Raw genomic sequence first — 15,595 nt, forward strand, 5'->3', positions numbered from 1 at the left:
GCTGTACATGTGAAGTAAGAAGAGGAAAGTCTGAAAGCCCACACACTTGAACATTACTTCTTAGAAATAACATATGTGTTCTCCTCCTGTTTACTGTATGATTTGGTATATACAATTCTCAACTATGCTGAGAACCTTCTTAACAGGAACGGTAGTTACAAATGCATCATTATTCTATTTTCACATATTCATGACTTTTTCAAGAGCATTTATCAATGGCTGAGAAATTACCTGCTTGGATTCTCCTAAAGGCAAAATTTCTTTAAATCTGAAGAGCTATTTTCAATTTGGAAATTATTGTTGGAAGAAAAAAGGTAATGTCTATCTAGACAGTTAAAATTATCTCTATTCATCTTAAGGTTGAAATTAGTTTATTCTGTTAATTATGATTGCTTCACAAATTTTTCACTTTTCCACCCGCTATGTATAAATATCAGACTTTGGAAAGTGGATGATGATTCCCAAGATGCCCAGTGAATTAATAATTAAGAAAGAAAAAAGCCTCAATAGAGAAGAAATCATCCTAAAAGACCTTTCCTCAGGAATCTGTTCTACAGGAAACTTTCATCCGTGAAGATGTAGGTCAAGTAAGCATATTTCCCATTGTGCGAAGGTGTTACAAGTTGAAACATCTTCAGGGACAGGCAGTTAATCTGAATGTGTGAAGTAGCCAAGTCTTAGACAATACAGAGTTGTGAGGACAATAACTACCTGCGAAGTACAGACCCCTAAGGCCTGAAGTGTGTGTATGTGTGTGTACAAATAAAGAATGGCTGGGGGCTGAATTCTGTCTGTGGACCACCAGTTTGTGGTGTCGCTTTTAGGCAGATTAAGTTGAATTCTTCTTTCTACATTTCAACTTTGTGGAAATTTTTCATTCCTTGGGTCAACTAGTTCAAAACATTTCATTTATTGCAGTGGTCTGAATGTGTGTCCCCCCAAAGGCCATGTATTGAAATCCTAACCCCCAAAGAAGATGGTATGAGGAGGTAGAGCCTTGGATTGTGCTTAGGTCATCAGGGTGAAGCCATTATGAATGAGATTAGTATTTGTATAAAAGACAAACTAAATTGATTCCTAGCCCTTTGACTACATGAGGACACAGCAAAAAAGCGATGGCTATTAACCAGAAACAGGGCCCTCATCCAACCATGATGGCTTCTAATCTTGGATTTCCCAGCCTGCAGAACTGTGAGAAATAAATGTCTGCTGTTTATAAGCTTCCCATTCTACAACATTCTGTTACAGTACCTCAAATAGACTAAGACAATGAACAACCTAGCCCTTTATTTTCAGTTTTACAAGAAGAATCAAAGAGTCAAAGTATTAATTTTAAGTTTCATTTCCTAGGCATTGAAAAAAGCAACTTCCTCAAATGCATCTCCTGTCTTTTAAATTCTTCCATTCCTTGTACACAAAACACCAGAGGAAAGATTTCATGAAATTCCAGTATAGAGCAGTTCACTGGTAAAAGTCAGGTATTATCAAGATTACCTAAGAATTACTGACATCCTAAACACTGAGAACTGAACTGTGAAACAAAGGATTATCTTAGTTTTATTCTTCAGGTAAAAAAAAACAAAAAAAAAAACACACCACACACACAAAATGCCATTAACTAAATGTTGATCTTATCCTGTACTGTCTCAAAGAATCACAGTTGTGACTTTACATTCACCCAAGCATATTAATGGGAGACAGGATGTCTGCACAACCCAACTCAATCGTCTGTTTTTCCATACCATGACATTCGTTATTATGGGATTGAAAGTTTGGCTAAGATAACACTCATATCTTATGCCAATACTTGTGTAACAACACAGTTTAAGTTTCCTCCCACAGCTCATAATTTAACTACTAAAATATTCAAATGGACATCGGATGAGCAAGAAATTCTACATCAAAATTCCTGATTAATATGAAATGAGTTTTTGCTTACATACTCAAACACTATGGATTTAAAAGGTATTTTCTTAACTTGTGAATTTTTACATAGACTATGCTCCACTTTTTCATTTTAGTACAGTCAGAATTATGACAGTCAGAATTTATGACAGAATTATGTGAGCAAAATCTGTGGAAGGTTTTCCAAAGCTGGACTATAATTATTTTAAAAATACATATGCCTATGGAAAAAGACTGGAAAGCAATTTTTAAATGTACAAAATTACATTGGAAAGGTTGAATTACAGGTGCCCTTTTCCTTACATAAAATTGTATGATTGTTGATACAGTGTAAATTCAATGAAAATTATTTAAAGCTCAAGTACTTACCATGGTTGGAAAATAACGACTGGTTTTGAATTTTTTCAGAGCCATGGAAGTGGTGTAGGTGCCCAGAAAGAGGATGAAAGACATGAGTGTGACATCAGGAACAAAATCGCAGTTGCTCCCCACAAGCTGGCCTCCATATTTCAAACACTCCTTCTTTGACAAAAGTGCCCAGTCAAAGGTAGCATTGTAGTACTGAAGAAGAAAAATATGAACATTTTTCTAGAGCACACTGACACATCAAAAGCTTTTCTACTTGATGGGCGCATAGGGATTATGCTCAAAGTCTCTGTAAAACAGTCTGGAGGCCACCGTTGCAGGGTGAAACTGGGTGAGATGTTAATGGGATAACAAGTGCGGGTGCCCAGGAGGCTGGCAGTTACTGAAAATACAACGAGAATGTCACAGTCTGTTACCTACTTTGAGCTACAGCCTGACAGTCACCTATTTGTTCAAACCAAGTCCTTCTTTCCCATCAGTCTTCCTGAGAGGAAACTGAGGCACAATAGCCTGTCTCAAAACGTGAGAGTCTGAAACATGGTTGTTCAAAAGTACTTACTTTTGTAGTGAGCAGCTCCTTATGCTTCAAGCTTTTAAAGCACTAAAGGTTATATTGTTAACTACTCATTTACCCAACATTTTCACAAATGAGCTATTTGTCTTCTAAATAACTAGATTTGGAAAATTAAGGAATACAACTATAACATGTTGATGGACCCTGCTTTTTCAATGTACATCCTAATAAAATATAGCTTTTTTCTTGTTGACTCCAGGTCTGCATCATGAGTGTCCCTCATTGGAACGTGCGGTAATGGGCTGTGGTGTTATGTATGGGATATCCATCCATCCCTACATTACATGGCCTCACGCTCAAAGGTCAATTTTCAGATTTCCTTCTCATAAGTTGCTGTCATGTTGTCAGTGTTGTGCTTCTCAAGAAAAGCTCACTCCTGTTTCTATTTTCTGTTTCTACTACGCAGGAGAATCCTTTTGCTAAGGTAATGAATAGGCCAGTGCACCCATCCCCAGCTGTTCTGAGTTTTAGCTGCGACCAGCTCACAGCTCCTTCCCTAGAGAACTGCCTTCAGCCTAAGAGCTACCTTACCTGGAATGTTACTGAAGCCAATTACTGACCACACTAATGGGGTGCTACTGACTGAATATTTGGGCTCCCCTAAAACTCAATGTTGAAACCTAATTCCCTAAGGTGGAGTCTTCATGAATGGGATTAGTGTTCTTATAAAAGGGACCCCAGAGAGCTCCCTTACCCCTTCTGCCATATGAGGACACAGTGAGGAGAAGGCTGTCTATGAGCTAGAAAACACATCCGCACCAGATACTGCATCTGCCGACACCATGATATTGGACTTCCTCTTGGGTACAGGGCTAATGGGTATATTATGTGTAAACAGAAGAGCTATTTGAGGATCCCTTGCAAATAAGCGTGGAAAGGTAAATTTCTCCTGTCCTTTGGAAGCAAGAGTTCTACCTCAAACCAAATGCATCCTCAATACCATTTACTGTTCAGTGAATTCTCTTGATATGTTGATAGGAGTGATCTAGTCAAAAAAGATCATACATATAAAAGAAGACTTTTTGGACAGGAAGAGTGCTATATTTTTATAGAACTCAACATGTAAAGTGCTCACACTTTTCTTTTACAACAACAACAAAAATAAAGTCATTCCCTGAAATATTTTTTTCTATATTAGCTTCAACTTAAAAACATCTGAATTGCATAATTACTCCTTTATCAAATTCTGCTTCTGAGAGTTGATTAATCATGTCTCATTTTGTTTTTTCAAATTTCTGCAAATGGATGTTTTCAGCAGAATACATTTAAAGTTTAGGGGTCATAATAGGTAACTGATTTCTTTGTTTTAAAATCAGCAAATATTTACTATAATTTCAGTTCGGGTCTTTTATATCGGCAGAATGACTTTTTTTTTATTGCCACCTGAGGATATGTTTTTATAGATTTTGATTTTAAAGGGAGAGGAAGGGAGAAAGAGAATTTAAAAAAAAATCAATGTGAGTGAGAAACATCCATTAGCTGCTTCCTGTATGTGGGCCCAACCTGGGATTGAACCGGCAACCTAGGTATGTACCCACAACCTTTTGGTGTATGGGATGAGGCTCCAACCAAGCCACCCAGCCAGGGCCACAATGCTTTTTTTATAACTAGAGTTCCCAAAATGGTAGGCTGCATTTAAAAAATCCCAACAGGAAGTTTTATTGATTTTCTTACAGAGATTCAGGTTGAAGTGAAAACTATACACATGTACGTGAAATGACAGAGATGTTTTCTTGCTTACACACAATGCTTCATTCACTTATTCATTAAGTCCTTTAATCAAACCTTACTTCTCACCATGTAGAGGAACTGACAGTGAGTGGACCAGGTGGGTCAAAGCAGACTGTCCGTGTAAATGGGAAGTGAGAAAAAAAAATGTAAAGGAAATGGGGCTAAGTTTCTGGTGTTTTTAACTGAGGTCAAGCTCACAGAAAAAGATTTTAGTCTATTTCTCTGGATCTCATTTTCTAGAGACCCTGTTTATATTAAGTGGATATGTTTCTAACTCTTAAAAGTAGAATGTATACTAAAAGATTAATTTCAAAATTAAAAATACTATAGCATCCTCTCCAATCACAAAAGGGCGCTAGATGAGAGGATGGGCAGAATGTTGACAGTCTCTGAAGCTAGGTCATATGTATGTGGGTTTCACTGTGCCATGCTCTCTACTTTAGTGCATGTTTTACATGTTCCATAATAGTTTAAAAGCTAAGCACATGTAATCTTCAAGGAGATTTAAGGACAGAGTGGTTTCTGCACTTATCTTTCTCAATGAAAGAAAAGCATAAGGACGCTACGCACAAGAAGATAAATATGACATTTCATTTCCTATTGAAATGAATGTTCATTCCTCGAATTGCCCAGAAGGTATATCAAATCAAAGCACTTTTGCTTTCATGTCTGGCTGCCAAGCAGAATATATGAGACTATAATACTTCTTAGTCCCATGATTAACAGCATCTCCATGTAGATATGATATGCTTTTCTGGGTAATACAATAAGGAAAAAAAATTGAAAAATTAAAAATTCAACATTGCTCTCTTTGAGTATAGACTGGTAAACTATATATCTTTTTAAATATATATAAATGATGGTAATGCTATAATAAAAGTGTCAAGGTTAAATAGTACATGTACTCATTTAGGGTTCTTCCCTGCAGTGGGTGAGTCAGCTTTGCAATAATCGACAATCTTATTTTATGATGGACAGGATGCATTTGCGCTTCAGTTGTCTGTATTATATTATTAGAGCCCCGGTGCACGAAATTTGTGCATGGGGGTGGGGGGGTGTCCCTCAGCCCAGCCTGAATCCTCTCCAATCTGGGACCCCTTGAGGAATGTCCGATAGCCCGTTTAGGCCCGATCCCAGTAGGATCGGGCCTAAACGGGCAGTCGGACATCCCTCTCACAATCCAGGACTGCTGGCTCCCAACTGCTCACCTGCCTGCCTTCCTGATCACCCCCTAACCACTCCCCTGCCAGCCTTATTGATGCCTAACTGCTCCCCTGCCAGCCTGTTTGGCCCTAACTGCACTCCCCTGCAGGCCTGGTCACCCCTAACTGCCCTCCCTGCAGGCCTGGTCACCCCTAACTGCCCTTCCCTGCAGGCCTGGTCCCCCCCAAATGCCCTTTCCTGCAGGCCCGGTCGCCCCCAACTTCCCTCCTCTGCTGGCCTGGTCACCCCTAACTGCCCTCCTCTGTAGACTTTATCACCCCCAACTGCCCTCCCCTGCTGGCCATCTTGTGGTGGCCATCTTGTGTCCACATGGGGGCAGCCATCTTTGACCACATTGGGGCAGCCATCTTGTGTGTTGGGGTGATGGTCAATTTGCATATTATTCTTTAATTAGATAGGATTAGATAGGATAGAGGCCTGGTGCATGTGTGGGGGCCAGCTGGTTTGCCCTGAAGGGTGTCCTGGATCAGGGTTGGGGTTTCCTTAGGGCATGGGGTGGCCTGGGCGAGGAGCCTGTGGTGGTTTGCAGGTCAGCCATGCCCCCCGGCAACCCAAGCGGAGGCCCTGGGATCTGGGATTTATTTATCTTCTATAATTGAAACTTTGTAGCCTGGAGAGGAGCCACGCCTTCTGCTCACTCCGTGGTGGCAGCCATTTCTGTTGGGATTTATTTATCTTCTATAATTGAAACTTTGTAGCCTTAAGCTGAGGCCAAGGCAGGCCAGGGCTGCTGAAGCTTGGCTTCCTCCATCGCTGGGGGCAACCCTAGCCTCCTGCTCTCTCCAGCTCCGTGGCTGCCACCATTTTTGTTGGGATTTATTTATCTTCTATCATTGAAACTTTGTAGCATTGAATGGAGGCCTGGGCCGGCAAGGGCAGGCGGAAAGCTTGGCTTCCTCCATTGCCAGGGAAACCCAAGCCTCCCTCCTGCTCTCTCTGTGGCCGCAGCCATCTTGGTTGGGTTTATTTGCATATTCGCTCCTGAGTGGCTGGTGGGCATGGCTTGTGGGCATGGCTTATTGGTATGGCAGAGGTACGGTCAATTTGCATATTACTCTTTTATTAGATAGGATTGTAAAATACCAAAACTAATTAGTTAAGATATAGGAAGTTGCAGGATACCATCACAGCTGGATAAGCTATAAAATCATAATTTTTAAACATCCACCAGAGATGAGGATGCAAAGAAACCTAAATAAATTCCAAAAAGTTACAAAACCTTCAAAGGCTGCCTCACCCCTGGTAGAGTAGCAGGTGGAAGATAAAGCAACTACAGATGGAGGTAAGGAGAAATAAGTCAAACCTTAAATGAATTTTTAATAGCTGCCTAACTGCCCATTAGGATTCTGAGGGGCCCTAGGCATAGATGGAGCCTGTATCCTCCCACCAAACTTTCTCACAGTCTTTGCTGCATGCCCAGGTAGTACAGAAAAGGCCGGAGGTTAGATCAGATTGCTACAAGAAATGCCCCCTTAGACACAGAGTCTTCACCAAATGCAAGAAAGCCCCTTTCCTCAGATGGGAGGCAGGGCAGGAGAGCTGAGAGAAAACCCTCAGAACCATTCAGGCACTTTTGACTGAAGAGGACTAAGGCATCTGACCCCTGGAGATTGAGGGCAGAGCAGTCGGAAAAAGAAAGATCTCCCAAAGCCCAAAAGCTGGGGCAGAGAACAAGATCTAGAACATTCCATGGGGCATTCTGGGATGAGGGGAATGTTCTTGTTTGGGGTGACCGTTACATGAGTGTATAAAATTGCCAAAATGCATTGCAGTGAACATGTAAGAACTGCACATTTTATGACAGGCCTCAATTTACTAAAAAACAAAAACAACAAAAAGGAATCTAACATAAAAAAGAAATACCACCTGCTCCATTCAATGACATCCTCAGAAGAGATGGCATTAGATTTTGAAATCTGGTCTCTCCCATTGGGAACTGCTAAGTGGAAGCCAACAGATCTTAAAGCTTACTGTTTAGATATACAGGGTGGATAAGCTGTAGCTGGTCTCAAAGTCTTAAGGGACCTATGAACGAATTTTGCTTACGAGTTGAAGGAATATACCAGAGGAGAAATCTATGGGAAAACTGATGAAGGTAAGAAGAATTAAAGACACAATGAATCCAACAATAAATGAAAATAATGGAAAACCTGCCCTTTTATCTTGAGGGATGGTTATTCTAGAGTTCTAATCTCTGTCTAAATGTTCCAATGCCCCAATTTTCCTGCTCTTTCCTCCTGAAGACACCCCCCTATCACTAGGAAGAAGACGGCTTGTCTTCATGCTAATGAAGCTGAAAGAAAAGGCCTTCCTTCCTCTGGCAGGATGTTCTCAGGGCCTGGGAGAGGGAGTCTGGCTGGTGCTTGGCGCTGTGTGTCACTTTCACAGTACCTTCTCTCATGATCTAATTATGGCTGAAATGAAAAGAAGGAAATTAAGTCCTGATGACTGTACGTCACAGTGAAGGTTCAGGTGGTGGAGCTCGCGTGGCTGGGCAGACAGAGGTCTCAGCAGCCTGTGGGAAGCAGGGGCTTCTGTTTCTTCTCTCCATCAATCGGAGTTATGGAGGCAGCATGGCCTACTGGAATGGTAATAATATCCAAACAGAATAATAACGGTGCCTAATGTTGACTGAGAGATATGTGCCAGTTACTATGCTACATCCTATTTATTATTCATTGGACCCTTATACAGGGTGGAGCAAAAGTAGGTTTGTAGGTGTTTGTATAGAAAATAATGCAAAAGGTAATCAATAATAATACAAGAATAAACCTTGTGTTTTGTGTACTGACAACTGTAAGCATACTTTTGCCCGACCTTTCAGTATCTTGGGTGTATATACTATTACCATCACCAGTTTACAGATAGGAAACTAAGAAGGTTCCACGGGCTGTTAAGTAGTGGAGCCTTGCATTTGAAGCTAGGCAGTCTGACACGAGAACTCAATATCTGCAAGTCTTCTACATGAAACACTTGTTTTGATTACCCAAAGAATGGAAATGGGCAAATTTTGAAGTTGGAAAGCCTAAATTCAAATCCTGGTTTTACCATATACTGGTGATATGGCCTTTGGAAGATCAGTTAACCTTCCTAAGCCTCTGTTTCGTCTATAAATTACAGGTTACATAATAACTCACAAAGTTATTGTAAGGATTATAGACAATTAATGTAAAGAGTCTGTCCCCTAGTAGGTGCTTAAAAAATGGTAGTTATTTCTGATAATAATCATATTATCTCTTCAATACTCATTTCTAGATTGTCTACCTATATATTGTCTGTGCGTGTGTGTGTGCGTGTGTGTGCGTGTGTGTGTGTGTGTGTGTGTGTCTATACAAAGGAATTGATATGGATAGAAAAGGAGAAATGAAAATAGAATAAACATTATGTTTCATAATTACATACACACATATGCATATTTTTTCCTAATTTTTTCTCTGAACATAGCAACTTAATAATTTAATTAAGGTGTGCAATTAATGCACACAAGAGGGGCTGCTGCCCTGCAGTATACAGCACTCACAGGAACTGAAAGGGTAAACATTTCAATTTGCAAACACTGAAGCATCGTGGTGCTTCAGGGTTTCCAATATCACAAGTCTTGGAACTACCCACACTTCACTTCAATTCTTTGTTCTACAAATTTATGGCTATGTGACCTAGAGCAAGAAAGATTTCTTACCTTCAGGAAATTGTTTCTTTCATCTAGCAAATGGAGATAATCATGCCTGGTAGTTTGTGTTAATGATTAGAATACATATTAAGGCTTATAATGATTATAAGACATGTGAAACACCTTGTTGGCAGCAGACGCTCTATAATTGGCAGCTAAGTTACAATCATCATTGTGCCTTTATATCCTCTATCATAGTCACAAACTGCCATTTGTTTTCCATGAATCTTACAGTGTCATCTGACTATAGTTACGATATATCAATCACTGAAGTCTCCCCAGGTCTTGCCCAAAGACAGGGCTTAAAAATTCATTAATTTTATAGCTTTTCTTAATTAAACAAAAATAATTAAGTTAGGAACAATCTCTTTTTAAGTCAGTGGAAGCGAGTGTTTTATTAATTTTTATTGTTTACAGTTTTAATTAAATATACTTTTAAATTTTTATTAGATTTTAATTAAAATTCTTTAAAGTCTAGAAGACAGTATTTTTCTCTGTATTTTTAATCAAATCCTTTCAGGCAATAGGCTGGCTGGCTGAAAGATTAAAAACTGAACTCTTTTCTCAATGTGGCTTTAAAAGGTATAGGAACATATACACACTCAAGTGTGGAAGAATAAAAGAGGCTACGTTTGGGGAAAGTCAAAGAAAACTTTTAAAAAGTTAAGAGAACCACAGACTATGAAAACAAGAGTGAAATAGGGTCAAGTGAGAGTTGTCCAGGACAGATACAAAACATCATCTTTGAAAGGGATGTTGTGTGTAATACCTGCAGAAGTGTTCTGGTCTCCTGAGAGATGGGCACTCTATCAATACAAGGTATTATGGTTCCCATCTTTATAAGTGAGAGATTGATATTCTTTGGTCAGAGTCCATGTCCAGTGTAGGAGGAACACAATTGGAAGTGTGAGACAGCACTTTCCTCTTTTTCTCCAGCACAAAAGTCTCCTTCCAGTGTGTGACCTTCCATGCAAAACAGCTCATTTTTAAAACTTAGTTCAAGTCTCTCAAAGATCCTTGGTTACTTGCCATGGGAAAGGATATCATGTGACAGAGGCTCGGTTTTTTTCTCAGTGACAGGGGAAATGTCCCGCTACAATCACCCTTAGTGTTAGTGAAGAGAACACAGTCAGAAGAATTCTTAATTGTACTAGGAACAGAGAGGACACCCTGCTCTCATTTCTTGACTCCCCTCACTTTACCTTGTGAAAATATTTCAAGGTGACAGTTAATTGGCTAAGCAGTTAAATTCCTAAGCAGGTTTAAAAAGCATGCGGTAGAAGTAAATATTCACTCCAGTTTTTTTAAAAAAACACACACACAAAAGAAAAAGCAAGCTAAATAGAGCAAGGGAAGTGTTATTTCTGTCCTTCCACCATCACTGAGTGTTCAACGTGCTTGGGCTAGGTTTGCTGAGTGGCAGGAGACATCACATTATGAATATAATAATTAGGGTATACAATATGCAAGTGTACAAGTGGCTCGGAATATTAAGTCACTTACCATGTCAGTAGGGAACATAGGTGGCAATTCCTCTGGCGCCAATGTGGTGTCATTAGATACTGAGATATTAACTGTAAGACAAAGATAATTTTTACTATAAAAGGAAAATGTAAATGACAAAAAATGCAGAACTGGTCATCTAAAAATGCAGGGTTAGGCATTACAAATGTCTTTAATAACAACGTAAGGGCACAATTAATTTTCCTTTATTATAACTACTAGAGGCCTGATGCATGAAATTCATACAAGAGTAGGCCTTCCTTTCCCCGGCTACCAGCACCGGCTTCCCTCAGGCACCCGGGACCCGGGCTTCCCTTGCAGCCCCAGCTTCATCTGGAAGGTCGTCTGGAAAGACATCCAGTCTAATTAGCATATTATGCTTTTATTGTTATAGATATTTACCTTTCACCTAGATAAAATAATAAAAAATTGGGACACATCTGTCATGCTCTAATCTGGTAAGAAACATGGCAAATATTGAATGAGACGGCATTAAAATTTGTTTTGGGTTTCATACTTCGGTGGAAGACATGGCTGTTAACAAGTTGATGACTGCCTTCATGTAGAGTCAAACTCACAAACTGGAGTTTCACTAAATAAGAGTCAGCCTCTTGGGAATTTTTGTAAGTTTGGACTGTGTATGAGAAAGTATGTCTTTGCAAAATGTGTGAAAAAAAGACAGTAATAAATAAATAATAAATTATATACATATAATTGGGGTGAATATTTAATCTAATTTTTAAAATTATTTCATCTAATTTGACATCATTTGTAGATGTTACCTGCAAAGAACCAAATTTATTTATTAAACCAACCCTCCTCTTGCAACTATCTCATTTAGTATTTAACATCCAAATTGCTAATTGTTGTTTGGTCCCTAAGCACCACCCCTTTCTCAAGCTCCTAGCCTGTCCTTTTAGTTTGCCATGGTTTAGGTCTCGCCTACGTAAATTTTTAAGGAGAACCAAACAGGTTTATTTGACTGTGAACTTTCAAATGTAAGCTCTATCAGGGAAGAATAGAAGGGGCATGTCTTGTTCACGGCGTTTCCCCAGAATCTGCCCACTTTGGCACTTAACTAACAGGAACTCAAAAATATTTGTTTATTATTCAGTCTTTAAAAAGAAGGAAATCCTGCTATTTGCAGCTACATGGATAAACACGAAGCACTTTAATTTTAAATGAAATGAGCCAAAGACAAAGACTAATACTGCCTGGTATCACTTATAGGTAGAATCTTAAGAAAAGAAAAAATAGGTCTAACTCAGAAAAACAGAGAGTAAAAAGGTGGTGGCCAGGGGCTGGGGGTAGGGAAATAGGGAGAGGCTGGTAAAAGGATACGAACTTTCTCTATAAGATGAATAAGATCTAAGGATCTAATGTAACACATGGTGACTATAATTAATAATACTGTATTATTTAATTAAAATTTGCTGAGAATAGAACTTAAGTGTTCTCATCAAATAAAATAAATATGTGAGGTTGTGGATGTGTTAATTAACTTGATGGGAAACCTTTCACAATTCATATGTAAATGAAATCATGTTGCACACTTTAAGTATATTAAAATTGTTTTTGTCAATTATACTTCAATAAGTCTGAAAAATATTTGTTTACGGTCAATAAAAGAGGCTAGGAAAGGGGCCATTTAATTTGTAGACACAAATGAATGAGAGCAGATAAAGGCAAACACAAGGAAGTAAGGAAAGAAATAAAAAGAGAGAAAATATTTAGCTTAAGTCCTAGTTCTCAATTTGAGAGTCCATTCTGACCTTTGAAGGCTCTGGAACTGTTACATTTTTAACCTAAAGCTGGCTGCTGCCAGAGTGTTCCCATTTCCTCCGTAAAACCAGCACGCATACTGTCTGCTGGCTTATGCTCTGTTTCATTACAGGTCACAGAGAGAATCAAAACAGGTGAAAGGACGCTAGGCCCAAGCGATACAACCAAACAGGCATCCACTCCCAAAAGAACGATGTTAGCAAATTATCTTTCACAAAACCTACATTTTTGTTACCATTTTGTTCTAAAAGGCTTGAAGCACGTTTTTCACATTACTCCATTTGTTCACTGAAAAACACACAAGCCCATAGACCAGGGATACTCTTATACCCTTTCTGTGTTGAGTGGGACTCTGGACCACGCTATGCCAGGGTTCTTGCCCAGGGTTACAAGGTCAATCCGACGCAGAGTTGGTACCCAAACCTGCTCAGCATTCTTTCTTTTCCTACCCAGCACTGCTAACTATCAAAATCAAGATGATGCAGGTGGCCGCAGAATTCAAGGTGGGAGAGCAGTTGCTAGTGTTAGATGATGTGAATCTTGACTGGAACTGAAATGTCTGAGTGTTGGCAAGAAAACAGCTTATGTGCAACCATAAGCACTACTTAGATGGGGACTGGGAAGCTGTTCGTCCTGAGCCAGGTACTTCAATGCAATTTTATGAGCTTCCTGCACAAGGCAGTGAGGGTCTTTTTGCAACACACTTCTCTGCATAAAAACAAGGAGTGGGAGGGAGGGGGAAAGATAGTCAATGCTTTCTGTGTGTGAAATGAATGAGAGGCAATGAAGACCATGAGGAAACTAAAATAGGATTCCAGTCTGAACTTTTAGCAACTGCTCTTAAGTTTTGGGGACATGTCAATGCTGTTCATAAAATTCCTTTTATCTTTTTAGTTTTCCTCGGAGTCAAGCTATGAAATAAAGTACATAGGCTCTCAAAATACCAAAAGACCAGTATCAAAAGGACAGTAAAAAAATATCAACTCTTCATACTTATTTTAATAAACAGCTGCTTCAAGAGAAAGACTTTAAAATAAATATATAAACAAGCACTTCCATAAATATATATTGGCAGAATACGGTAGAGTCCATAAATAAGATTAAAAGTTAATTTATTTAAGCTCACAGAAGAAAAAATGACTAATTCCAATTGGGAGTTTGGTCTACAAGAGCCATTGGTCACCGTTTGGATCTAGAATTTGATACATGATACACATACGATGCAAATATTTTGGCAACCAACTGCAGAATGGTCTGTTTATATAGAATTTGCAATATTCTTAATTAGGATTCTGGAAAGGTCAAATGGAAAAGCCAAAATACACTGCACTGTGCCTGTCCTCACTATTTGCTGAGCACCATGGCTTATGAAGCAAAGGAAGTCTTTGCCCTAAGAGCCTGGCTCATGTAGAATCAGCCACTTGTTACCGGGACAGTCTGTGCCCCATACTTGGTTTCAGGGAGTTTCCGCGGGTTAATAGTTTTATGTTACTTGGATTTTCACTTCTTGATCCTCCTTCCCATGTATCAAATTCTAGCTGATCCTCTGGAACAGGGGAATGAACATGGTCAGTAAGAGACATTTAAACACGTGTCTGTGAGTTTTCACTCTTTAGCTGGCTTTCCCTTCTTTATGTTTCATGAGAGCTCTAGGGAAAGAACAGGCTGTAGGAGCTATTCGTGGACACATCCACGTGTCCTTGCTAGTATACCTCCTGCAGAGGGACTATCAACGGCATTGCTTAACGCTGTCCTTCTTTATCGTCTAGTAACCTGGCACCAGGAACTGCCCCATGACTCCTCTGCTTTACACATCAGCAGGAACTGTACCATCAGGAATACACACAAAAGCTCACCTAAGACCACGAGGTCAAGTACGAGCAACAACTGGCCCCTGAGGCAGATCTGTCTGCTTTGATGTACCACCACATCCCGATGGAGAGAAAGGGACACTCGGAGACCTGGGCTGAAATTCTGGCCCCGCTACCTTCAGAAGCACAGGGTCTCCAAACTCCCTCGCCACATAATCCTGAGGAAGTTACCCCACTCCTCTTGACTACAATCCCTCATTTGTGACATTGGATTTAGAACTATCTACCTCAGAAGGTTACTGTGAGGATTAAATAAAACAACGTAGGCATCACTGTCAGCACAGGGTCCAGTACTAGGTAAGAGCTAAATAAATGGTAGCTAAGATAATTACTAGCTTTATGACCTGGAGAAAGCAGAATTATACCCCTGGAGAGAATGTCAGCTAACTCACAAATTTATGTGATAATTAAATGCATATGTATTATAATACATATATTAAAATGTAGTTTATGGAGATCCTCTAGTAAGATGGCTGCTATTGGAAGGGTGCTTCATAAAAGTCAAGCAAATCTGAAACTATCCCCTCCGCATAGCTTGTGGGGTTACAAGCACATGAAACTGACTAACCTGCTCTGAATCAGAATACATTTAAGAGTATTCATCATGACAATAAAACTTTAATGTTTTAGCTCATTCTATTTCAGCAACTTCTTTGGGAAATTCAGTAACTGGAAAATAGATACAGAATAAAACTGAATAAGCTCCTTGCCTACCTGGTCATATCAGCTTTCTTTAAGGGCCCTGGAAAATTTGAGCACACATGTGCCTCTGGAGAAAGTCAAATATTTATGCTTTCAATTTCTAGATCAATAAAAAAGCAAAGTGGTTTTTGTAGGGATGACAAGGCAAATGAGGGAAACTTTGAGATAAGTAGCTCTCGGGGAAATTACCTGCCAGTATTTCAGCCTTTAATCTTAAAACAGAATTAATAGAAAGTTTTTCTTCACTCTTTCTTGTTATTATCCTTT

General features: G+C 39.4%; 1 protein-coding gene across 3 annotated transcripts in view; it reads right to left on the reverse strand.

Moving 5' to 3' along the window:
• Window positions 1-15,595, reverse strand: part of SLC4A4 (solute carrier family 4 member 4) — a 348,112-nt gene that overhangs the window by 43,347 nt on the left and 289,170 nt on the right. For all 3 annotated transcript variants that reach the window (XM_080659937.1, XM_080659935.1, XM_080659936.1), the window contains 2 exons: window positions 10,974-11,044; window positions 2,275-2,466 (listed from right to left, as the gene is read on the reverse strand). In XM_080659937.1, the coding sequence (XP_080516063.1) occupies window positions 2,275-2,466; window positions 10,974-11,044 (263 nt within the window). The remainder of the gene's footprint in view (window positions 1-2,274; window positions 2,467-10,973; window positions 11,045-15,595) is intronic.

Source organism: Plecotus auritus, assembly GCF_963455305.1.
Source record: "Plecotus auritus genome assembly, chromosome: 1".
NCBI lineage: Eukaryota > Metazoa > Chordata > Mammalia > Chiroptera > Vespertilionidae > Plecotus > Plecotus auritus.